Here is a 25,513-nt window from a genome sequence, read left to right as displayed (position 1 = left end):
ACATGGTGGTTGTTAATGCCTGCGGAATCTAAGGGGATAAATTGCACAGATTGACAATATGTGTAAAGCCAGTTTTTGCAGCCAAATAGTTGCTATATTAAAGCCACCACCTTCTGCTGCTGATTATAATAAAAGAAGAAAAAAAAAAAGAGAGGAGCAATGCAAAGATATCCAGAACATGACAATCTTTATTATGGCTAGTTCACACGGGGGGCAAGGAGGCGGATTTTGACAGCGGATTTCGCCTCAAAATCCGCCTCCATACAATGGTGGTCTATGGAGACCACTAGCGTGCTGCCCTTTCTTCAGGCAGATTCCGCAGCTTGCTGAGCCATGGCTTCCGCCTGGCGGCAGCAACCTCTGGAGTCAGCCCATTCATTTGAGCCGATTCCAGAGGGGGAAACCGCGACGGTTGAGGCAGGTGGGTTTTGACCCGAGAGTGATGCGGCTCCCAGCGTCACTCTCTGTGCCAAAATCCCCCCCCCCCCCGTGTGAACGAGCCCTTAAAGTGAGGTGTAGATAACTTAACTACTTGATAGTGTTTTAGGGTCCCACTCCAGTAGTATAACCAAGGAAAAGTCTTCACAATTCAGACTGTGTATGTCCTGCAATACCAGTGTTTTATTTACACATGTAACAAGGTGTAGAGTAACGTTTCGGCCATATTATATTGCCTTCATCAGACTCTATGGTATATTACTTGTATTACAATACAAGTCGGGTACAAAATTGCAAACAATGGGAGCTGCGTTATTAGTCAATATTAGATTTTTTTTTCTTTTCTTTTTTTAACCAGCTTTCTGTGGTATAAATTTTAAAAATCTACAAAGAATTTTTGTCAACTATCTCATATTTAATTTTATTCTCTTTATTCTTGTGTTCTTGTTGAAGGTATGCCTCACAACCTTGTGAAATTGTACTGGACTGTGGCCCCTATCTTGACAAAAGCGAACTCTATCAGAGGCTCTTATCTGAACTGGATGATGCGCTTCACTTCCTGGATGACTGCAACATTCCCATTCTTTCTAAAGAGAGAGATTCAACATCCATCTCCAAACAGGTACAAAAGTCTGAACATGCAAGATCCAGCCTTATCCACTACCTAAAATGCCACCAACAATGCTTGGCACAAGGCTATAAGTAGATGGGCCAGTGTAGAACAACCGTGCACAATGTATAATTTCCTGCTACTTTCTCCTGAATACCATAAACTTTTGCCATAAATACAAATACAAATCAAGGGCCCTTTTGGGACGCTGTGTTCGCCCTGTATACTAATGTGTGTCTGGTCGCACCATTGTGGCAACTTCCCTACTGGCCCTTCTTTCAGTTATCCCTAGCAGGATCTCTGGTGGAGAAGGACCTCCTGAGACACTTTCTCACAGCTGCTAGAACCGTCATTCCCAGGCACTGGAGGAGCACTATTGTGACCTCCCTGGTGAAACTTCTTCAGGAGCTTCTCCTTATTAAGAGAGTGGAGGGTCTGGTGGCGGAGAATTCCCCCGACCCCTCTAAATTTGATGCTCTCTGGCGGCCTTGGAATTCCAGGAATCATCTGAGTTCTCTTCTTTCTTTTCCTGAAACAATGCTACCTTGCTACTTCTTGTTTTGTATTGTCTTCCTCCTTCCTTAGAGGAGATTGCTAGTTGTTCTACCTTCAAACTATTACTCCCTCCCTTTTCCTTCTCTCCCTCTGTTATGTGTTTCCCTGATTGTAATTTCCATTGCGTGTTCCTTTGTTTGTTCTTCTCCCGTTAACCTAAGACACTTTTTATGGTCCCACATACTCGGACCTCCTGCTCCTTCATTATTGTTTTGTGCTCAATAGCGTTGGGGTTTTACCCTGACTTCTAGTTTACATGTGAGGCCTGCGTTCCTCTGTGCCATTTGTTTGCTCACACTGGTAATTATACTTTGTCCATATTATTAAAATAGCAAATGCTACTTGCATCAGTAGTAGGTCTCCTGTGCAGGGGCTGATCCTGGAATTACTGTCAGCAGAATTGTGTCAGACTTCACTTTCCGTTTACTAGATAAGAGCCTGTGCGGTTCACTGTAGCAGCTGGTATAGATCCTAGCATGCAGAGCACTTCTAGATCATGTCTCCAACTTTTAATCCAATATCATAGCTTTATGATAACCAGTCAGTAGTGTATGTTTGGTAACTAGTTTGCGTTTCCCCCTAGATTCTCACAGACTGCCGGGCAGTTCTTCTTGTCCTGGGTCCATGGTGCGCTGATAAAGTTGCAGGGATGATGGTGAGAGAACTGCAGAAATATATTAAACACGAGCAAGAAGAGCTGCATAGGAAATTCCTGCTTTTTACAGACACCATCCTGAGGAAGATACATGCTCTGTGCGAGGAGCATTTCTCCCCCGCCTCCCTCGACTTAAAATTCGTCACACCCAAAGTTATTAAGCTTCTGGAGATCCTGCGCAAATACAAGCCCTATGAACGGCAACAGTTTGAGAGTGTGGAATGGTACAACAACCGCAATCAAGATAACTATGTGTCCTGGAGCGATTCTGAGGATGATGACGATGAAGATGAGGAGATAGAGGAGAAAGAGAAAACGGAGACCAGCTTCCCCTCCCCGTTTACCAACATTTTATGTGGGATAATCTTTGTAGAGCGTAGATATACAGCAGTTGTCCTAAATAGGTAAATTCAGGGGGCCTACGCCCCCCACCCACATTTTCTTCTATAATTTCACCTTGCTAATTTTGACACTAAAAAGATGTATGGACTTATACCAGCTCAATGGATGACATTGGATCCATTTTTTGTTCTTTGTTAAATAATGGCATGTGAATATGTTTTTAACATGTATGCCAGGAGCTTTCTGGTGCATACACCAAATACACACTGCATCCTATGGAAAATATGGCATGCAGTGGTTTTTTGGCATGTACCTTATAGAAATACAATACAAGAGGTACCGTATATACTCGAGTATAAGTCGACCCGAATATAAGCCAAGTCCACTAATTTTTACCACAAAAAACTGGGAAAACTTATTGACTCGAGTATAAGCCGAGGGGGGGAAATGCAGCAGCTACTGGAGAATTTCAAAAATTAAAATAGTCATGTGCATTACATCTTAGTAACTCCATGTGCCTCATAGTAATAACAGTTAACCCCATCATGTCCCTCACATTAACCCCTTGTGTACCTCACATAAGAGTTACTGATATGTGGGACATATGGAGGTAATAATTAGGTATCTTCATAATTAAGGTATAGAGATGAGCGAGTAGTATTCGTTCGAATATCGAATCCTTTAATAGTCTATGGGAAAAAATGGGAATGTTGTTCCAGTTTCCATGGAAACCAAAGTTCGACACCTTGGATCCAAGTTCCGGAAGTAGCAGGATGAGGAGCACGAGGAGGTTTTTGCATTGAATTCAATGGAATTTTCCCGCGTGGTATTCGACCGATACGAGTATTCGATCGAATAGTAGTATTCGATCGAATACTACTCTCTCATCTCTATTAAGGTCCTTTACTATTACCCCCATGTGTCTCACATATTAGTAACCCTTATATGGGCCACAAAGTGGTTAATATGAGTGATATGATGGGGTTAACTGCTATTAATGTGAGGCACATGGAGTTACTGAAACTAAATTAATAACCCCAAATGCCTGACATTACTAGGAATAGTAACCCCAGCATGTACCTGTGTGTTTTACTTTCACTTTATTCTAGCTTCCTCTCCTCAATGCAGGGCAGCAGCAGGGGCCCCCTGGCTTTCATATCTCTTGCTAGAGAAGGGGGAGTGTCCTATATCATTACTGTAGCACTAAAGGACCTCCTCATTCGTTTAATTTATGCAGGTCCTTTGCTCCGTGCCTCATTTTGTCAATGCAAATGCGTTGGTTAAGGAACCGATCGGGGCTCCTGACCAATGCATTTGTATTAACAAAATGAGGATTAATAGTTGGGGCTCAGGTCCAACCCTGTGTTGTCTTAGTGTTATAGTATACGTGGAAATGGTTGAGACTATAAGGACTTATTGGTGATCTAAAAGTTATGGCTTGCCTGCTTTGTGTTGTTTTAAGGCATTGCCCAAAATGTGCAGCTACTTCGATGCATCAAATATCATGTAAATAGACTTTGGGGATGTGGTTCACTTTTACCTCTCCCCCGTCCCCTTTACTGTCCATGAAGCTGTCTAATAATTGTTTAATATTGATGCATCTAACCAATGGTTCTTGCCTACCATAACAGGTTGATAAAGGAGGCCGGGAAACAGGACCCTGAGCTGGCTTATATTAGCAGTAACTTCATAACTGGACACGGCATCGGAAAGAACCAACCCCGAAACAAGCAGATGGAAGTGGAGTTCAGAAAACAGGAGGAGGTAACACTGGCAGCGCTGTACCCCCTCCCTTACTGATATTGAGAGACAAGCACTTTTACATGGCACAGCCCATGTCCTCAGTCTGCTTTGTGTCTGTTCCCCTCCACAGCCTGAACTCCCTCCAGCCCATGTTATAATTATGTGCCATTATAGACCCGGAGCTATCACTTGTTAGACCATTACAGGTCAAGCCTGCTTCTTTTGTAGCTTATTGACCCTGACAGTTAAATACCACCATTTACTGCTTGTAAGTAAATCTAAAGCTGGCTGGAGATTGGAATGAACTTTCTAAGCTGCAAGACCCTGATGTCATCTTAATGGACAAGAAAGTAACTTGGAACTTTTTTTTTTTTTTTTCTCTTTTCACTCCATCTCCCGACTTTTTTTTAAGAGCTGTGCTTGCTGTCAATAAATTGAGTCATTCATTGTTTTCATTTGGCTCACACAGCTGAGTATTTTGAGTATATTAACACTGCAGCATAAATCTTTCTCCAGGCCAATGACAGTACTAGGTCAGGATGGGTTTTTAATCTCAATAAATTTTCACTCCATCTATGTGTATGGTATTGAGTCCATTAACAATCCCTTGACTTCCCTTTTAGGTTCTCCGAAAGTTCCGAGCTCATGAAACCAACCTGCTCATTGCCACCAGCATCGTGGAGGAGGGCGTGGACATCCCAAAATGCAACTTGGTTGTGCGCTTTGACCTTCCAGCAGAGTACAGGTCTTACGTTCAATCTAAAGGTCGTGCCCGGGCCCCCATCTCAAACTACATCATGTTGGCAGACACAGACAGGATAAAGGGCTTTGAGGAGGATCTGAAAACTTATAAAGCTATCGAGAAGGTATGACCTAAATAACAATACTTGTATATAGACCAAAAGAATAGCTCTAGGGGTTCACATTAACTTGCATTACAGATCCTGAGGAATAAATGTTCCAAGTCTATGGATGGTGGGGACATGGAGTCTGATGCCATTGTGGATGATGATGGGATCTTCCCGCCATACGTGTTAAGGCAAGATGATGGCAGCCCAAGGGTTACCTTAAACAACGCCATTGGTCACATTAATCGGTATGTATTACACTGACTAAAGTATTATTTTTTTTCTCAGCTTTTTGTAGGAGAAACTTATTGTAGAGTTAAAAATAATGCAGCCGTATGCCATACTTAGTTTATTCATTTATCAAGATCTATACTTACTATAAGGGAATGGGAATATGGCTTGTATTCAAGGGCTGAAAACCTGTACACACCTAGTACTTTTAACAGCTTAAGGTTTGTTACACTCAGCACCTCTTTTAAAACCCTTTCTGTAGCGAGTTTTCATCTTTTTGTTAATTTCATTGGGGGCCAGTAGGAGGCTGACCAGGAAAAGCAAAAGACGTTAGCTCCGCCTTTGGGCTGTACTCTCTCCACAGACACTATCCTAGCCAGTTTTAGCCTGGTGGTTTTCACTTCGGTTCTGAATGCGGGTCCTGGGCACGATGGTCTCAACCTTTGAGGCTGTCCTTTTATGCTCAATTCACTTTGTGTCCTCCCTAATAATCAATTTTGGCCTGCTGGGACAAGTCTTTGTCCATCCTCAGCGACCTGATCCTCCTGACTCCTCATGTTTGTGAGAGCTTCTTGGTGGTTCTCCTCCCCAGGGGAAGTCTTTTCTCCCCCTCTGTTGGCAGGTGATTTCCACTAACTCCAGTCTTTCCCATTGGGAAGCAGGCTTCGGTGCCTTGACTGTTCAGGGCCTGTGGTCTAAGCTACAGTTCTCCCTCCAGATCAATTTGCATCAGGAACTGAGCGGCCATGCAATAAGCCTCTTGCTCTCTTCTTTGAGCGGTGTGTCATGTCCTGGCCCTGTCAGTGCTCTATATTCCAGGCGTTGACAACTGGGAAGTAGACTAGCTAACCAGAGAAAAGCTCAACCTCGCTGGTTGGTTAATTCATCAGAAGTTCTCCTGTTGTGCTCTCGGTGGGGTCCTCCAATCTAAACAAAAAACTCTGCCACTACGTGGCCAGGGCCTAGGACCCTCAAACCATCACCGCCACCGCTTTTGTGATCTCCTCCTCAGTCTTGTGCCTTCTGTATCTGTTTCCTCTTCCTTCTCTTTTCCCTCGGATTCTCAAGAAACTCAAGACCAAGGGGGTTCCAGTCATCCTTGTGGCTCCTGATTGGACCCAAGGGACCTGGTACATGGATCTCATGTTCCTGTTGGTGGGTGCTCCTTGGCTTTTTCCACAGTAAGTCGACCTTCTGTCTCAGGGGCTGCTTTTCCTCCACACCTTACTTCAGCTGTGTTTAACAGTATGGCTATTGAAGCCGAAGTCCTAAGACCTCACAATTTTACAGATGTTGTTATCCAGACCATACTCAAGTACTGAAAACCCCAGTCTAAGATCTATCATTGCATGTGGAAAGCATACATGCTGTGGTTCAAGAGCTATGACTTCCTATGAGAGCTATGATCAGCTATCCTTTTCTCTCCCCTGGATTCCAGATTTTCTCCAATCTGGTCTGCACCAGGGATTTGGTCTGTCTTCTCTTAAGCGGCAAGTGTCTGCCATTTCCATTTTTTTTTCAGAAGACCTCAATCTCGTCCTTTTTGGCGCTTCAGGCTCCTCCCTTTGAGCCTTTCCTTCTCCTATTCCATTCTCTCTTGCCTTCCTATTGGCCGTTATTTCCTTCTGCAGGGTCTCTGAAATGGCTGCACTGTCCCGGAAACCTCCTTTTCTTCTCCACAAGGACAAGGTTGTCCTTTGTCCGCCACTGTCTTTCCTGCCCAAGGTGGTTTCTTATTGTCACATTAACGAAGGCATGAGCACTTTCTTCACTGCCTGGATGTGGTCTGGGCAATCCGGGTCTGTTTGTCTCACTTGGCCCTTCCTGTCGTTAACACACCTTTTTTTTCTTTTGAGGTACCTCACAAGGGCCTGACTGCTTCCAAGGCTTAAATCTCCAGATGAATTAGGCCTGCCTGATAGCAGACTGGCTCAAGGGTTGGCCACCGCCTCTCCATGTGACTGCTCATTCGACGAGAGTTGTCAGAACCTCTTGGGCTGTTCGGCATCAGGTTTCCAACAGCCAGGTCTGCAAGGCTGCCACCTGGACCTTTGTCCACACTTTCACCAAGTTCTACCAGATCCATTCTGTGGTCTCTGCCGATGCAAGCTTGGGTTCATAAGGTTCTGTGCGCTTGTTTTGTTTTTGTTTTTTTAGTAATAAATGTGTCTCTCTCCTACTGCTGTGTTACCAACTGGCTAGCACAGTGTTTGTGAGAGGGTGTAGCCAAGAGGTGGATCCGACATCTTTGGTTATTCCTAGTGTCAGCCTCCTAGTGCCCAGATCTATATCCGTGTTGCTGTGTCCCCCTTTTTTTTTTTTTTTTTCTTCTTAATCCAGCAAGCTAGCCACTTTCCAGGAATTTCATATAGTGGAAGAGAAGAAAAGAAGAAACACATTCTTATTTTTACAATTCTTGCTAAAATCCTTGTAAAGCTGCGCTGTCATACTTTTTTCTATTTCATGGATTGGATGTTATATAGTGTACTGCATTTCTTCTGCATTGCATTATATTGTGTTTGTGTATTTAGACCACTTTTCTATTACCTGTGGCAGGGTAAAATAGAAGATCTGTGATGGCTAACTATCATAGCAACCGATCCCTACTCCCTTTGACATAGTGTGTGGTACAGCAAATGAGTCCAAAATGCTGGTGCACATGAATTGCGATGGCTTGAGTGGCACAGTTGCAATTGACCATGGTATCTAAGTGACTAACAACCATGATCAGTGCGGGCACCACTCGCAACCGTTACTTGCAGGTGATCCCACGGATCTCAATCGCATCCATCAATAATATATCTTAAACCTACAAGGTGGGGAATGCAATGTGAAGAGGCTAACCTTTTCCGAGATTTTACTTTTCAGTCATGCTGTCATCCCTCTATACACAGGTATTGTGCCCGGCTGCCCAGTGACCCATTCACTCACCTTGCTCCAAAATGTAAATCTCGAGAGGTGCACAGCGGTCTCTACCAATCAACCCTTTACCTGCCAATCAACTCCCCGCTCAGAGCTCCCATTGTTGTAAGTACTTGGTAAGAAATGAGTGTCACTGATGAGGCTCCTTGCCAGTGAGATCTTTCCTCTTTCTTGTCCTTTAAACAACAAACATTTGGGTCAAAGACCACTCAAATTCAATGCAGTCATTTACTTGGTTTTTCTCACTGTGCTACTTGTTTATGCCAGGGCCCATCCATGAACTGTGCCAGGCTTGCCGAACGAGCAGTGGCTCTCATATGCTGCAAGATGCTGCATCAGATCGGTAGGTGTCTATTCTATATAGAATGGCAATTCCTTATTAAACTTGTACATTAATTAAACACTACTTGTACATTTTTCTGGTAATCTTGTTATAGGGACATTTTACTAATGTCTGCACAAAGCTGTTACTTTTCAGTTTGACAATGACACTTTGAATCTACCTAATGTCCCTATGATACTACTAGGGGGATTCGGGCTCTGCAGGCTGACTGCACATCTATTAAAGAGGAGCTGTCAGCACATCTAAAAAGCCCAGTGACATACATCATATGATTGGAGCTTTCATCCTGAGCATTTTGGTGCTTTGTGTATCCAAATCCATTCAGCCATTCCAAAGATATAAGCTACTTAGATGTTGATGCAAATTAGAGTATGCTAGCTATACAGGAAATACAGTACACCAAGACCCCATCCCCAGCATACCACTTGGCTGGTATTCCCTAATTTGCGTCAAACACTGAAAGGGACTGGTTAAACAAAACGGCAAACTATTCAGGGTGTCCATGCCTGTCCAGTGATGTCTGAAGATGTGCAGCGTAGAATTTTTTTTTTTTTTTTTTTTTTTTTTTTTTATGTATACTTTATTCTAAGACATTTATGATGTATCCACAGAATATGCCATAAATGTCAGATGGATGCTGTTCCCCCTGTGTGGGAGCTCTAAATACAGAATACTACTGAGAGAAGCTACAGCTCCAGATAGAATGGTGGGTCAGGAAATTCTGTTCCCACCTCTGGGATCCACAGCTTTAAGACACTTATTCCAGTGGATATGCCATAAAAATATAAAATAAGAATGCTTCTTTAACAATGATTTAATAGAGTTATACATTATTTAGTAATCATTTCTAAATTTCAGTCTTGTGAAAGAAAGCCTTGTAAATGTTCACTTATTTTCTCCAGGTGAACTGGATGACCATTTAATGCCAGTTGGTAAGGAAACAGTTAAGTACGAAGAGGAGCTTGATCTACATGATGAGGAAGAGACCAGCGTCCCAGGCCGACCAGGTTCAACCAAGAGGAGGCAATGCTACCCTAAAGCTGTACGTTCCCCTCCCCATAATAACTTGTTCTTTCTTTAATAATGTTTCTTGTAGCAAACTCCTTTTAATTTCTGTGCTGTGGGCAGTAGTAACAGTGGGGTCTTGTGTACTTTTTATATAGGTCTTGGTGGCACAACCCTCTTATGGATGAATACAATCGTAGAGAACATTTTTTATTTTGACTCTGCCTATTTTTACAGATCCCAGAGTGTCTGAGAAACAGTTATCCGAAGCCTGGACAGCCATGTTACCTATATGTAATAGGAATGGTATTGACAACACCTCTACCAGACGAACTGAACTTCAGGAGACGTAAGCTCTACCCCCCTGAAGACACAACTAGATGCTTCGGCATCCTGACTGCCAAACCTATACCTCAGGTAAAAACCAGACGACCTATCAAGGCAAGAGGTTAAAGGGATTCTTGACTTTGGACAACCCCCCTTCCCAATTGCTAGAAAGGTTCCTTAAGAAAATGCTGATTACAAACTGCACCAGTGCCAGGCCCCCCCATCTTTCTGCTTAAAAGGGGTTGTTAGCTTTCTACAAACGTTGGCCTATCTGGGACACCCAAAGATCACTGCTACAGAGGTAGCGTGGTAAGTCGCACTACCTTGGTACTAGTGTCTGCAGGGTCCCAGGTTTCAGATCCCCACAGATCTAATATTGATGGTCTATCCTAAGCATAGAACATATATTGTAGAAAGTGGGTAACCCCTTTCATCTGTATGTAACTTAGTAGTAAGTGTTTCATGCCACAGGGTAAATAAAGCATTATTACCACTTATATCCTGTGTTGCCTGTGTAATGTAGGATAGAGGACAGGACGGGTCCTGTAAAGATTGAGGTGCTCTTCGTAGCTGCCCTTCACTTTGGCCATAAAGATGAGGATTCTGAGCTATCTGATCTCCCTTTAATAAATCTATACTTCCCTAAATAGGGGTACATTGTTGTTTTTATATAGGGTTTTCTAACTGACTATAAGTAGCAAATTGAATGGTAAAAGGCCAGTCACTGTACAATTATCTGATACAAAAAACAATCAAACATTCATTCACATTACAAAAGCTTAGCAAAGCTATCTATTGATGTACAGAACATTGAATTGTCCAAGACCGTGTTGTTTTCTGTACCTTGTACTCTGTAGAGACTAAGGCTTGGTTCACATTTAGCGCTTGTACTCCGTATGGGAAATCAGTTCCCCTCTCCTCGTTTTTCACCCTTTTTGAGCGGAAACCTTGTGGACCCCATTATAGTCTATGGGGTCCGCGGATTTCATAAAGTAACCGCTTTTTTATGTAGATTAGGTTTCTGTTCAAAGGGGGGAAAGGACGACCTCTGAACGGAAACCTGCACACAGATGTGAGCCTAGCCTAAGTGCATATTTTATTTGTTTCTAGATTCCACACTTCCCTGTCTACACCCGTTCTGGAGAAGTGACGATATCGATTGAGCTAAAGAAGTCTGGATTTACCTTAACATTGCAGCAACTTGAGCTCATCACTCGACTGCACCAGTACATATTCTCACACATCCTTCGTCTTGAGAAACCTGCACTAGAATTCAAACCCACAGCAGCCGATGCTGCTTATTGTGTTCTACCTCTCAATGTTGGTAAGCTGCGTTGTTAGGTGTTTCATGCCATTTGTGTTCATTTCAGCTCCTGATATGCACAGGGACATTATTAAGTTCTAACAGATGCACCTACTAGCTTATTGTTTGGTATTACAGGCCTTTAATTTGAGGCAGCATTACAGAGAGATACAAAAGGCAATTTCAGCTGGTGGGCGCACATACTCAGTCACTCTTCCCACTTCCAGGTGTCTGTATAGTGAGCCTTTTTTCTTTGCCAGCCGTTAGAAATCCCTGACAAGCAGGGCAGAAATGTAAGTAGTAAAACCTATGAAGTACTGCAGTATAGCGCAGAGGTAGGGGTGTAGCTATATGCAGTTGTTGCCAGGTCCTGGAGCCTGCGACCATATGTCCAAAAATGTGAAAATGTATTCAGTCATGAACCAGGGAAAATGACTCTGTCGTAAAGTAGGTAACTAACTAATACAACTCTTATAATATGCCTTTGTGATCTGTGTTCTCCTCTTAGTTAATGACTGCGGCACTTTGGATATAGATTTTAAGTTTGTGGAAGATATTGAGAAATCAGAAGCTCGTACTGGCATTCCTAGTACACAGTATTCAGCCGAGAATCCTTTCATTTTCAAACTAGAAGACTACCAGGATGCAGTTATCATTCCAAGGTAGGCCCGCCGCCTGTTTGTAATGAACTGTATTGTGTATCTCTTGTGTATTCGGTTACACAGTCCAAAGAGGTCCCATGTGACCCGAATGACTCCAATGCAATGGCTTTTAACTTTAACCTATCCACTGTAGGCTTTGACTACTCCATAGCAGCAGTGCATGCAGGCAGCAGATGACCACATAAGCTCTCCAAGGAGATATCCTACAGGCGTCTCCTTTTCTTTACATACAGTGTATAGCTGATACTTAAAGGGGCTCTATCATTGAGAAAAGTTATTTTTAGATAAGCACATCCTTCCATAGCCTTTAGAAAGGCTATTCCACACCTACCTTTTGTATGTAAATTGCCTCAGTAGATTTTGAGTTAGTTCGTTTTTCTTCATATGCTAATGAGCTTCCACCGTTCACTGGAAGTGTCTGTGTGTACTGTCTGCTCTACGTGTATGTACAGCAGAGGCTGCTGTGCTAATGGCTCATCTCTGCTGTACATACACATAGAACAGACACTTCCAGTGAACGGTGGAAGCTCATTAACATATGAATAAAAACTGACATATTCAAAATCTATTGAGGCAATTTACATATGGGCTCTACTGTCAGGAGGGGTGTTCCTCACAGACTGTCAGAAACGCCCTTATGACACTAAACAGCTACGGTAACGGCACCGATAGCGCTTCACCAGGGGCACATAACGGGAAAGCCAATAGTGAGCTGAACTCAGCCCACTGTCTGCTTTCTAGCAGTATATAAACCCGCAGGTGCCCAAGGACATGAAAGGTCCTCTTTAAGTTATGGACCTCCAACTTGTGGCTCTAGAGCAAACCCATACCACTAATCTAAGATATCTCTTTGCATTCAGATACAGTTATTCTACAATGTAAAGGCTTTTCTAACCACACTTCCAGAACTCATTTAATGCAACAGAAATATAGCATCATTTTATTTTTTTTGCTTGATATTTTTAGTGTTGACCCCACGCCTTTCCTGTTTGATTTTGTCTAGTGCTATGTAGCTGAGACCACAATTAAGTCTATAGTAACATCACCATGAGATTTACATTGCATTGGATAAGATTGTGCTGTGGTAACCACTGATCTGGCAGCAAAGTCATATTTCGTAATTGATAAAATCTCGTTAGGGTAAGGCAACACGTAACCGGTCCAAGAAATATGTCTCATGTGGGTTCAAAACCATGGACACTCTGTGCTGCAGTTTTTTCGGCAGTTTGTAGATGTGACTTTAATCCCATGTATATGGTAATGTATATCACAGTTGTTTAGCTGCCTGTGACTCAATGGTGGCAAATGTGCTGTAACTATGCTATGTGTCCCTGGTCCTGTATTTCAGAATGTATTTTAACCAAAACGTTTTTTTTTTTTGTTTTTTTTTAAATTCCTCCACTTGCTAGATATCGCAATTTTGACCAGCCTCACCGTTTCTATGTTGCTGATGTATACACTGACCTGACTCCACTCAGTAAATTCCCTTCCCCTGAATATGAAACGTTTGCTGAATATTATAAAACAAAGTACAACCTCGACTTGACAAACCTCAACCAGCCACTCTTGGACGTTGACCACACTTCGTCACGGTATGTGAAACACGCAAGATGTGATGCAATGGGATCTGTGACTTTCTGTGGCTATAATCTCAGCATGTCTGTTTTCTGTCTCCTTGCTGGTAGTGAATAGAGGCATTCTTATTTACACTCTAATGGGGCGGACTTCAGTTCTTTGTACAGTGGGTGACTAGCATGCTGTGCAGGATAAACCTAGACCGTGACTCAGCCCTGCATTCTTGGGATGAGCTGAGGTCCCAAAGTTCAGATGCTCACAGATCATAGATTGGTGATGTCTGCTGCTATTACGTTAGAAGATGAGAATGCCTCTGACTGAAGCCCTTCATGGTTATAACAATGTTTCCTTTCACTGATATTGTAAACTGTTATGCAAAATAACTTGTTAATTTATTGCTTTAGACTTAACCTGCTGACTCCACGGCACCTAAATCAGAAGGGAAAGGCTCTTCCTTTAAGCAGTGCAGAAAAGCGGAAAGCTAAGTGGGAAAGTTTACAGAACAAGCAGGTAGATTTCCATAGCATTGCAAGTATGGAAGTGCAGTCTCGTCAATCACCACCTCCAGTAAACGCTTCTCCTTTCTTTTATTGCAAAGATCTTGGTTCCAGAGCTCTGTGCTATTCATCCCATCCCAGCATCCTTATGGAGGAAAGCGGTGTGCTTGCCAAGCATTCTGTATCGCTTGCATTGTCTCCTGACAGCAGAGGAGCTAAGAGCCCAGACAGCAATTGATGCTGGTGTTGGAGTGAAATCCCTTCCTGAGGATTTCCGGTAAGATTTGCTTAGATGGCTTTATGCATTGTTGTACTCTACCTAATCCTTCTGGGCGAAGGTTTCTAGCTATTTCTTAAATGGGATTTTCCATAAAAACAAAAATAGGCCATCAATGTGTCATGTCTGACCCCAATCAGAACACAGTGAGTGCTCTGACCCCTTCAGTTTTTATCCAGTCAGTGATGTCTCTGTAAGAGCAGCTGTGCCTGGTGCTTAAATTTTGAAGAGGTTTTCCCCAGCTCTACAGAATTGAGTTTATCCAGCTATATTGGATCAATGGGCATCTAACTCTTGCCTCCCAGCAAATCGCCAAAATCATGGGGCCACAGTGCTTTAGTTCACATCACATTACCTGTGTTGTCTAATAGCCCCACAGTACCATACAGTTGATAGTGGTTGTGCCTGGATTTACAGTTAGTTTTCATGCCTGTGGGAACAGTCACACTCAAATGGTATGGCACAGTGTTTAGTAAACCATGAAAGTGACATATCGATTGCATTCCATCCCTCTTAATCAGATGTTCAAAAAAGGTTTCCGAAGTCTCACTGATCCGATAATAATTTTAGTGTTTTGGGGTTTTTTCCCTCCTTTTTTGCAGTTATCCCAACTTGGATTTTGGGTGGAAAAGGTCCATCGATAGCAAGACTTTCATCTCGAGCCTCAATTCCTTGACATCTGACCCAGTAAGCGACTGTAAACTGGGTGCAGCTGCAATCCTTGACCATGGTGCCAAACTGGAGGTCCCTGCAGTAAACCATGACCAAATGTCTGTGAACTATTCTGTGCCCTGTCTGAAATCTCCCAGTATTCTCCAAGCGGCTCATGCGTCAGACGTTCTCAAAGTGTTTAATGGAGTCTCCTGTAACGGTCTTACTAATGGTGATGGTGACATTTGCCCACGGAGTCTGTCAACTTGCTGCAAACAACTACCTGTTCAATCCTCTACCTCATTTCCCCTTGAGAATATACCTAATGAGAACCAGCCCGCAGCGAGCATTGAATGTACTGTGAGTGACAATAACGCTACCAAACCTACCTCAGGTGGGAGTCCCAGCCCATCGGTTAGTGTAGAAGGTGTAAAATGCGAACATGGGACTTCCAACGGGTACTCCTCAAAGACTCTTGGGCCAAACCCTGGTCTTATCCTACAAGCTTTGACATTGTCTAATGCCAGTGATGGGTTTAACCTGGAGCGTCTTGAAATGCTGGGTGACTCCTTTTTGAAACATGCCATCACCACCTATCTTTTCTGCACTTACCCTGATGCTCATGAGGGTCGACTGTCTTATATGAGAAGCAAGAAGGTTAGTTATTCTTAATTATTAAGCTGCAAGACTCCCAAAAATGTGAATCATTTTTTTTTGCATTTTGATGCATTATGATGAAAGTCGTCTTGTTTTGTTTGTTCACACTGTGTGCAGACCTGTTTCTCCATGGCTACAGGCTGATAAAGCAGTTTAGGTAATCTAAGGACAGCAGTAGAAAAGACAAATGGATTGGAGTCCTAGATATATCCTAAGTCTCTTGATCTGTTACTTTGTGGTCTAATAGTTCTGTTATCTGGTCTATGCCAAATTAACAAAAGATTAGCAATTCTTGTACTTGCTAACTCCATAGTGATTATACCCATCTTATGTAGTGATGGCATATCTCTAGGATATACTATTACTCTATGACTGGCTGAGATCTCTAGGACCCCTTCAAATCCTGAGAATGTAGGTTCCCACAACACCAATGTAGTTCTTCAGCTTCTTCACAATTTCATCCTACACACTAGTGCTGTAGCCACCAACTATACAGGGAACTGCATCTGGCCTGACGCACTTGAATGTGCTGCGCTACAGTTCACTGTTCATTGGCAGGTCGGCGCTATGCCTGAAAATTGTAGCAAGAAATGCTGTTCTAACAAAATTGTATTAGAAATTACAGAACCTTTCAAAAATAAAAAATAGAGGTTTTTTGTTTGTCCCCCTCGTCATAGGTGAGTAACTGCAATCTTTACCGTCTCGGGAAGAAGAAAGGTTCTCCAAGCCGTATGGTCGTGTCCATATTTGATCCACCCGTGAATTGGCTCCCTCCTGGATACGTTGTGAACCAGGATAAAAGTTCCTCTGAGAAGTGGGAAAGTAATGAAACTGTGAGTAAGAGTCAAAATATTGTATGAATCGCTAAAACAGGCCATGTAATATGAAATGTAACACGTGTGTGGCCCCTGGAGACCCCACACCTCGTATTGAGCAGGTTAGTCCAGCACTTGCCCCAAGTTAATTACATCTCGTTCTGTGGAGAAAACTGACAGGAAAGTCTCCATTGTGTGAAGTCTGCCGTCATTTATGATGGACTGGAAAGCAGGCGTATTTTCAGATTAGACCAAATACCTAAGGAGCATAGCACAATGGATTAAGAAAAAGATACTTCTAACATATTTTTGAGTGGTTTTCTTCTTTCAGGTTTTCTAGGGAGGGGAAGGCATTGCATTAACACCATTTCTTATGTTGCTGGTCAGCGCAGGAAGATGTTTGAGCTCCTAAATGAGCCTTAAAAGGGTTTTTGGCATTTTAATACTGATAACCTGAGTTACTCATTACAATAGGTCATCAAAATCCAGTAGAAGGGGGCTGCATACCAGGGATCCCTATCACTTAGCTGCTTGAACAGACCGCTACGCTTCATAGACCTGTGACGTCATGTTCATTCATTATGTGGCTTGCTTGCAGTTTAGTTTGTATCAAGTAAATCAGGCATGTCAAACTCAGGGTACCCCGAGGGCCACATAAGTAACAAGAGGTTGTTGCGAGGGCCGCACACAGCAGCTAATGGCTAGGGCCTAGGGGACTGATCACTAATACCATGCATCGCATGCATGTAGAGTAGCCTACAATAGAAAGTATAGAATGACAGGCTGGAGCCTCACAAGGCTCCCGGCTGCCATAAAAATGCACGCAGGCCCCGAATTTTGCTCCGGGTGCCTACGATTGCCGGTAAAATGGCACCTCAGTTAAAGCTGGCAGACACCATTATTGTGTTGGAGTGATGGGGAAGGGGGTGCTGGGGGAGGGGGGCTTCTGGATGTCTGGCCCTTCCTTGGGCCTGAGGACTGTTTTTTCCCACCCACTTGCAATTCTTGCACTTGGGGGTTAATAGGAGCACTACAGACTGTAATACTTGAAAAATCACTATTTCTTCTGCAGAAGCTTACCTGCTTCTGCTCTTCAGCCTGCGCAGCGGTCTTGTGAGACTGTGTAGGATGCAGGCACACGTCGGGTGCGGGCCTGATTACGTGGCCACGTCACCCAGCGTGTGGGGAGGAGGGGGCGGAGTGGAGGGAGATGGGGGCGGAGCGGAGGGAGGAGTTGGCAGAGCGGAGCAGGCAGGGAGACCTGCTCTCTGCGAAGGGTGAGGGTCGGCCGCTGGAGCAGCGCTGCGTCCAGCAGGGCCGCCCCAATCCACCGCTTACTTTCCTTGTACATCTGCGGCCCGCACAAAAGTCTCAAACTTCGTCTCTAAAGTTTAGGGACAAAGTTTGAGACTTTTGTGTGGGCCGCAGATATGCCTGTAAAGGGCCGCATGTTTGACATGCCTGAAGTAAATAGAGCAAAGCTGCAATACCTGTCACAGCCCCCATGCAGTGTATGGCACTCTTTGAATTTAGTGAATAGCTCTCACCCAGATGATGCAGTCTGTTCAGACAGCAGATCATTGGGGATTGTGGGGGGGGGGGGGATCCGCTTTGTCAAACTCCTACTTAGTCTGAGATTTATATTACGCTAGGTTCACACTAGTGTCAGGATGACAAGTGAAAGACCAGAACAACAGACTGCTAAAACATCATTCAAGCTTGATGGTCCCCATTGACTATAATGCAGCTATACAGTCTCAGGCTGTGCGTTAATGTCACATTGTGTTTGAGATTCAGTTACCAATGCCTGAAATAAACAGCACTGTTTAGTAACCATGTTTTATGTATCTACAGGCCAGCGACAGCGTCACTGCTAATGGAAAGATGGATGATGATTTTGATGATGAAGAGGATGAAGATCTGATGTGGAGAAATCCTAAGGAGGAGGCAGACTTTGATGATGACTTTCTGGAGTATGACCAGGAGCACATAAAATTCATTGACAGTATGCTGATGGGGTCTGGTGCCTTCGTGAAGAAGATTCCTCTTTCAACCTTTTCTGCACCTGACCCAAGCTTTGAATGGAGGACCCCAAAGAAAAGCTCTCTGGAAAACTCCCAATTCTCACCCGATCTTGATGACTTTGATTATAGCTCATGGGATGCCATGTGCTACCTTGATCCCAGCAAAGCTGTCGAAGAAGATGACTTTGTGGTGGGTTTTTGGAACCCATCTGAAGAAAACTGTGGAGTAGATGCTGGGAAGCAGTCAATCTCTTATGACCTGCACACTGAGCAGTGCATTGCTGATAAGAGTATAGCCGATTGTGTGGAAGCCTTGTTGGGCTGCTACTTGACAAGCTGCGGTGAGCGGGCTGCCCAGCTCTTCCTCTGTTCTCTTGGTCTAAAAGTTCTCCCAGAGATTAAAAAACATGGCAACTGTGTAGACTTAAGCAAACGCAACAATAAGACAATAAATTCTGACCTTTCAACCTGCAAAGGGATAGAGTACGGTTATTTGCAAATACCCCCCAGATGCATGTTCGACCACCCAGATGCAGAGAAAACTCTTGACCACCTGATATCTGGATTTGAAAATTTTGAAAAGAGAATTAATTATCAATTTAAGAATAAGGCTTACCTCCTCCAGGCTTTCACTCATGCCTCCTACCACTACAATACCATAACTGGTAAGTAAGGGAATGCCCCCTATGTACACGAAAATAACTACTATAATACTGCCTCAATGTTCAAGAATATATATATTGTAACTAGCATTTGCCCGTGACTTTGTCCGCGTGTCGTTGTTGTGGACGATATGCCTGCACCCGCGTCTCAGCTGTGGTACATCTGTCTATGTGCTCACACCCACCTTCTAGGGGCCCCTTTTCCCCCTTCTCAAATCCCGCACCAGTGTTCCTCCTTTCACACTCGCTCCCGCCGCCCTTCCCCAAACCCTTCATGTCAGCGTCGCTCCAGTATGTAACTGCTTATAAGCTAATACTGTAGGTAGTTGTTGGCTTAGTAAGGATATGTAGCTTACCTACTCCAACCAATAGTAGTTGCTCCCCTTCCCCATCTGATGTTTTCTATCTGTCAGGAGTAAAGCTAAGTGGTTACGCTAAGTTAGGCTCTTGTTGTGTGCAGTAAATTGCAAGTTACCTGTATATGAGCAACATGGTTTCCTATGCTATTTTTTCATTTCATTTTTTTCTTTAAGACTGCTACCAGCGCTTAGAATTCCTTGGAGATGCAATTTTGGACTACCTCATTACTAAGCACCTTTATGAAGACCCCCGCCAGCACTCCCCAGGAGTTCTCACTGACCTGCGCTCGGCTCTAGTCAACAACACCATTTTTGCGTCACTTGCTGTTAAGTATGACTACCACAAATACTTCAAGGCTGTCTCTCCAGAGTTGTTCCACGTCATAGATGACTTTGTGCAGTTTCAGCTGGAGAAGAACGAGATGCAGGGGATGGACTCCGAGGTAATGGAGTCATTTATCTCCTGTGTGGAATTTGATGCAGTTCATGTTTCCCCAATATCTCCACCCCTCTGTTAGTAGATGATGGGTGGGCCCTAATGGTCGTTTTTTTTTAGAATTCGACATATATATAGAATGATAGACCTCTGGACATTATGGCATTTTCTGCACCATATTAACGTGGTGTGCCCATTTTACCTGTACCATCTTGAGCTGAAGTCCCAGCGTTGAGCTTGCAGCTAGCAGCCATTGTCTTAAGAACACCAACCTCTGCCTTCCATAATAACCTTTCATCCTGTTTTTATAATGACTAGCTGAGAAGATCAGAAGAGGATGAGGAGAAAGAAGAAGACATTGAGGTTCCGAAAGCCATGGGCGATATATTTGAGTCCCTTGCGGGAGCGATTTATATGGACAGTGGAATGTCCCTGGAAACTGTATGGCAGGTGTATTACCCCATGATGAGACCGTTAATAGGTATTTATATATATATATATATATATATATTCTCAACGGAAGTATATTTCATGCAAGTAACATATAAAGAATCACTCCAGTGAAAACTCTATTTACCTGTTTAAAAATGATCCTGTATATAGTGTACTGTTCAGTAACTTACTGACTGCTTTATTGGGAAGTGCTTGTCTCCAGAAGACTGATCTCCTCTCTAGTTCTCTGATGCACACAGTGTTTCTTATATGAACAGGAGGTCAAACTCATGTGCAGGTCTATGGGGAGTCAGGTTAATTTTCTCTAGGATGCCTATTAAAGGACGTATTTCAGTCTTACAAAATTATGATACGATGGAGCCAACTTCTAGTTTCAAGATCTCTATCGACCCTGACAATGATTGATTGATTTTTATTTTCTGCACGATCCCCCACAGATCAGCGTCTGCTTAATAGGCCAGTGACCTTGCTGTTGTTCATCACTTTACCAGTGTACGGCTCACTCCAGTTTAAGTGAATGGGGTAGAGCTGCAATACCAAGCACCGCTGCTTTACAACATATGGCACTGTAGTACTTGTCCAAAATCTGCTATCTATTCAGCTGGTGAGCAGGGGTTGTTGGATCTGATATTGATGTCCTATTCTGAGGATAGTTTATCAACATAATCATCTCAGAAAACCTCTAAACGCGTGACCAGGGCTCCTCTAAGTGGGGAAGTACAGTTTGGCAAATTAAACAGAATATGGTAAGCTGTGACTCTGTAGGCCATGTATTGTGGAGATACAGTACAAAATTAGCTGGTGAGGAAGCTTCAAGAATAATTAAACGATTTTCCCTTTGTTATATAATATATTTTAATTTTAATATCTGAATATATTTGTGTGTATGTGTATATACCGTATTTTTCGGACTATAAGACGCACTTTTTTTCCCCAAAATTTTTGGGGAAAAGAAGGGTGCGTCTTATAGTCTGAAGGTGGCGCCTGGCATCCGCTGTAATAGAGAAGCGGAAGCCGGTAAGTGATAGACGCCATTACAGGTGCCGGGGCCTGCGACATCGCTGCGCTCCTCTGCCCCGCATGAAGCCAGCAGCGGCAGGGGCTCCTCCGTGCCCCCGCCGCTGGCTTCATGCAGGGGAGAGGATCGTAGCGATGTCTCAGGCCCCGGCGTCTATCCCTCCCCGGCATCCGCTTCTCTAGTACAGCGGATGCCGGGTCAGTATCAGCGGTCTCTTCTCCCCCGGGGCCGGTCCCCACCGGCCCCGTACCTGTAAAGTTGCAGGCCGGCTCCTGCGCGGCGATATCGCAGGAGCCGACCTGTTCGGGTGACAGCCGGGAGCCTAATGAGGCTCCCAGGCCTGTCACTGCTATATTAGTATTGCGGCTGGGTCTATGACCAGCCGTAATACTAATACACAGAATGTCCCATAGACGGCAATACAGTTGTATTGCCGTCTATGGGACTTGCGATCAAGTGACCGCAGGTTCAAGCCCCCGGGGGGGAATAAAATAGTTAAAAAAAAAAAAAAAAAAAAGCTTTAAAAATATGAAATAAATAAAAGTTCTAAATCACCTCCTCTTTTTTTTTCAATACAAGGTGATCTAAGCAATAGATATCCCCCAAAATGGTATAACTAAAAAGTACAGCTGGCCCCGCAAAAAAAACGCTCTATGCATCCCCGTACAGCTGCAGGGTCACCTGTTAATGTGGCCTTGCAGCTGTTGCAAAACTACAACTCCCATATATTAATTATTTTACCAGTTTTTGCTTCAAAATTTTTTTTCCCTATTTTCCTCCTCTAAAACCTGCGTCTTATAGTCCAAAAAATATGGTATATATATATATATATATATATATATATATATATATATAGAGAGATATATATATAGATATAGATATTATATATATATATATATATATATATATATATATATATATATACATACATACATACATACATACACTAAGTTGTTGGTGGAACCCCTCGTTTAATGAAAGAAAAACCCACAATGGTCACAGAAATAACTTGAATCTGACAAAAGTAATAATTAATAATTCTTGACAAGCCACAAAGCTTCTGGGAGAATGTTCTATGGACAGATGAGACAAAAATTGAACTGTTTGGCAAGGCTCATTATCTCTATGTTCACAATGTTCACACTACGGAAAAATGAAGCATATCTTGAAACGATCACTGTCTCTACTATGAAACATGGAGGAGGCTCTGTTATGTTCTGGGGCTGCTTTGCTGCATCTGGTACAGGGTATCTTGAATCTGTGCAGGGCACAATGATATCTCAAGACTATCAAGGGATTCTAGAGAGAAATGTGCTGCCCAGTGTCAGAAAGCTTGGTCTCAGTCACAGGTCATGGGTCTTGCAACAGGATAATGACCCAAAACACACAGCTAAAAACACCCAAGAATGGCTAAGAGGAAAACATTGGACTATTCTGAAGTGGCCTCCTATGAGCTCTGACCCATGAATCCTTTGATGGTAGCGATTGCCTCAAAAGGTTGTGCAACAAGAGAACCATCATTTCTGTCCAGGCCTCTTTCATGAGTTTTATTTTATTTTTTTTTAATTCTGTTGATGCGAAAAGCAATGTCTGACTTTCACCTGTTCATTTTCATAGAATTTTTATTTATTATTACTGTCAGATTCAAGTTATTTCTGTGACCATTGTGGGTTTTTCTTTCATTAAATGAGGGGTACCAACAATTTTGTTTGTGTGTGTATATATGTATGTGTGTGTATATGTGTATATGTATGTATATATATATATATATATATATATATATATATATTATATTTAACCAGTGATTGCAACAGGTTTTACATTTAAGCTGAGGAGCATTGTGGACTCCAAATACTTACTGAATTAATAACCTTTTTGTTACAGAAAAGTTTTCAGCTAATGTTCCCCGATCCCCTGTTCGAGAATTATTGGAAATGGAGCCGGAGACTGCCAAATTCAGGTGAGTGCTAGCATCCTTCATGAAGCTCTGCACCAAATATATGAGGCTTGTTTTGATATCCATTAAATCAATTTTCTCTTTCTTAGTCCGGCCGAGAGGACTTACGATGGCAAAGTACGTGTCACCGTGGAAGTCGTAGGAAAAGGCAAATTCAAAGGGGTTGGCAGGAGTTACAGAATTGCCAAATCGGCAGCTGCTAGACGAGCCCTCAGAAGCCTCAAAGCAAATCAACCTCAGGTCGCGAGCAGCTGAGAGATCTCATTGTCCGCTGCCATGGCCAATGCCCATCAACAAAACAGATATGTAACCCTATGAAAACAAATGGCATCCAGAGGAACCAATCACAGAATATCAGTGTGGAGCACATAACTCAAACACCTGCTTTGAGGGATCCCCCAGTCCGGGCCTTTCTGCAAGCACCCTGCAGTGCATCGCAGGGAAAGATATAGCGTGCAAACACAATCTGGTCACCTGTCGCAACGTCTGCTTTGTCTAATCACAAGAGTGCTTTAACCATGATATAGCAAGTTATGAAAATGGTCTCCATATTGTCTTAGAAGATTTCCACTTTAGGGTGAAAGGGTTCAAGATCAGATTTTGGGCTCTTGAAAAGAGTTAAGAAAAGTTTATGTACCTGTGAATGAAATCTATAGATATATATTCACATACGTTAAATATTTTATCCACATTTTGAGGGCTGTTTTCTGTTTGTTTGTTTTTGGGGTTTTATAGAAGTTTTATTGGGGTTATCTGGTCTGATGGGATTTCCCAGGTTTTCCTCACTGAGTGTCATGCAAGAAAACCTTACCATTTACATTGCACTTATAGAAGGACACCATTTTGTGTCAAAAAGCGAGTGAAAGGATGAGCGTTACAGATGGTTATTTTTTTTTTTTGTAATTATCCCCCCACAACATTTCTAACAATAATTCCTACTGCCTTAGAGACAACAAACCTTTGTGTTCATTCAAGCAGGTCTAGTAATTTCTGGATGCAATGCAAATGCAGTAATTCTTGTAAAATTTATTTTTCTTCTTCCCCGACATGTTTGTAAGGTGGCAATGGAAATTAGTTTATAACAGAATTTTATTAATTTTTCCATGGGGAGAAACATTGGAATGGAAATAAATCTATTCACCCAGATGGATTTCCTGACCTCTGACATCTTCATGTGAATGCTGCATATACCAAGATGTGTTGGGCGTCACAATGTAACTTTTTTTTTTTTTTTTATTGACATATGAGAAGACGTGGAAGAGTCTCCTTGCCTGTCTTTGCTTTGTTAAGTTGTATTTGCTGCCACTCATATTTGCCACCAAAACTTTGCAGGATTTTGTCGAAAGAAAAACAAATTGTGACCTGAACGAGACTGCTGTTTCAGTGATTTCATCAAAACTATGTCTTTTAGTTTAGAGGGGGGCTTTTTTATGTCTGTTTTTTTTTTTTATTATTATGGGTTGGGGGTTTTGCCTAAATTTCTAATCTTATGTAGGCAGTCTTCACTTGAATACCTCATTTATCCTTTTTTTTTTTTTTTTTTTTTTCTTCCTCTTCCCTGCATGCTTTCTCATTTGTCTCGGTGCTATGTTGATGTATTAAGCTTGAAATGCGTATTTTTATTTGCACTGTAACTATATTACCTCTTTAATTTTACGTGTTTCTCGTGTTTCTTTCAAAAGAGAAAAAAAGTGGGATGCTTTCAGCCACAGTCACATCATCAGAGGTTTGCTGCAATTGTTCTTTTCTACTGATGCTTGAAGCCTTGAAACAAATCAAAGGGTTTTGCATAGATTAAGGCAAGTGGGAAGGGAGACTGTTACCAATGGAGATGCATCTGCTGCCCTTCAGTTGTCAACATAGGATCTTTTTTTTTTTTTTGTTTCCTTTTTTTAAAATCTAACATGCTTTATGTGGCACCACATATTACAAAAATCTTAGATGTTAGAATACTGCTTTCTGTACTGATATCCCTCTTTAGTCATCCTTCTAATTTTTAATTTTTTTTTATTCTTTTTTTTTTTTCATTTTTAAAAATTTGGAATTTACTTTTAATATGGTTAGTGTATAACCTGTTCTTTAATATGGTTTGTGTAATTCACCTTTTTAGTGTATAACTACTTTATAAAAGCCAAGAGTAGTTTAGTC

The 25,513-nt window shown here is 42.6% G+C and overlaps 1 protein-coding gene across 6 annotated transcripts in view; it reads left to right on the top strand.

The window, feature by feature from the left end:
• Window positions 1-25,261, top strand: part of DICER1 (dicer 1, ribonuclease III) — a 44,713-nt gene extending 19,452 nt beyond the window's left edge. For 5 of the 6 annotated variants that reach the window (XM_075282441.1, XM_075282440.1, XM_075282438.1 and 2 more), the window contains 21 exons: window positions 892-1,060; window positions 2,187-2,662; window positions 4,232-4,364; window positions 4,967-5,209; window positions 5,285-5,439; window positions 8,317-8,449; window positions 8,612-8,687; window positions 9,590-9,729; window positions 9,930-10,109; window positions 11,130-11,343; window positions 11,831-11,984; window positions 13,394-13,576; window positions 13,964-14,069; window positions 14,158-14,333; window positions 14,936-15,641; window positions 16,319-16,474; window positions 18,311-19,145; window positions 19,676-19,944; window positions 20,256-20,418; window positions 23,293-23,368; window positions 23,455-25,261. In XM_075282441.1, coding sequence (XP_075138542.1) covers window positions 892-1,060; window positions 2,187-2,662; window positions 4,232-4,364; window positions 4,967-5,209; window positions 5,285-5,439; window positions 8,317-8,449; window positions 8,612-8,687; window positions 9,590-9,729; window positions 9,930-10,109; window positions 11,130-11,343; window positions 11,831-11,984; window positions 13,394-13,576; window positions 13,964-14,069; window positions 14,158-14,333; window positions 14,936-15,641; window positions 16,319-16,474; window positions 18,311-19,145; window positions 19,676-19,944; window positions 20,256-20,418; window positions 23,293-23,368; window positions 23,455-23,620 — 4,909 coding nt within the window. In that variant the 3' untranslated portion in view covers window positions 23,621-25,261. Of the gene's footprint in view, window positions 1-891; window positions 1,061-2,186; window positions 2,663-4,231; window positions 4,365-4,966; window positions 5,210-5,284; window positions 5,440-8,316; window positions 8,461-8,611; window positions 8,688-9,589; window positions 9,730-9,929; window positions 10,110-11,129; window positions 11,344-11,830; window positions 11,985-13,393; window positions 13,577-13,963; window positions 14,070-14,157; window positions 14,334-14,935; window positions 15,642-16,318; window positions 16,475-18,310; window positions 19,146-19,675; window positions 19,945-20,255; window positions 20,419-23,292; window positions 23,369-23,454 lie in introns of those variants that run through there. The other variant, XR_012717250.1, reaches the window with a different exon arrangement.
• The last annotated feature ends 252 nt before the right edge of the window (window positions 25,262-25,513 follow it).

The sequence above is a fragment of the Leptodactylus fuscus genome, chromosome 7 (assembly GCF_031893055.1).
Source record: "Leptodactylus fuscus isolate aLepFus1 chromosome 7, aLepFus1.hap2, whole genome shotgun sequence".
NCBI lineage: Eukaryota > Metazoa > Chordata > Amphibia > Anura > Leptodactylidae > Leptodactylus > Leptodactylus fuscus.
This window is presented reverse-complemented; position numbering and strand designations above follow the sequence as displayed.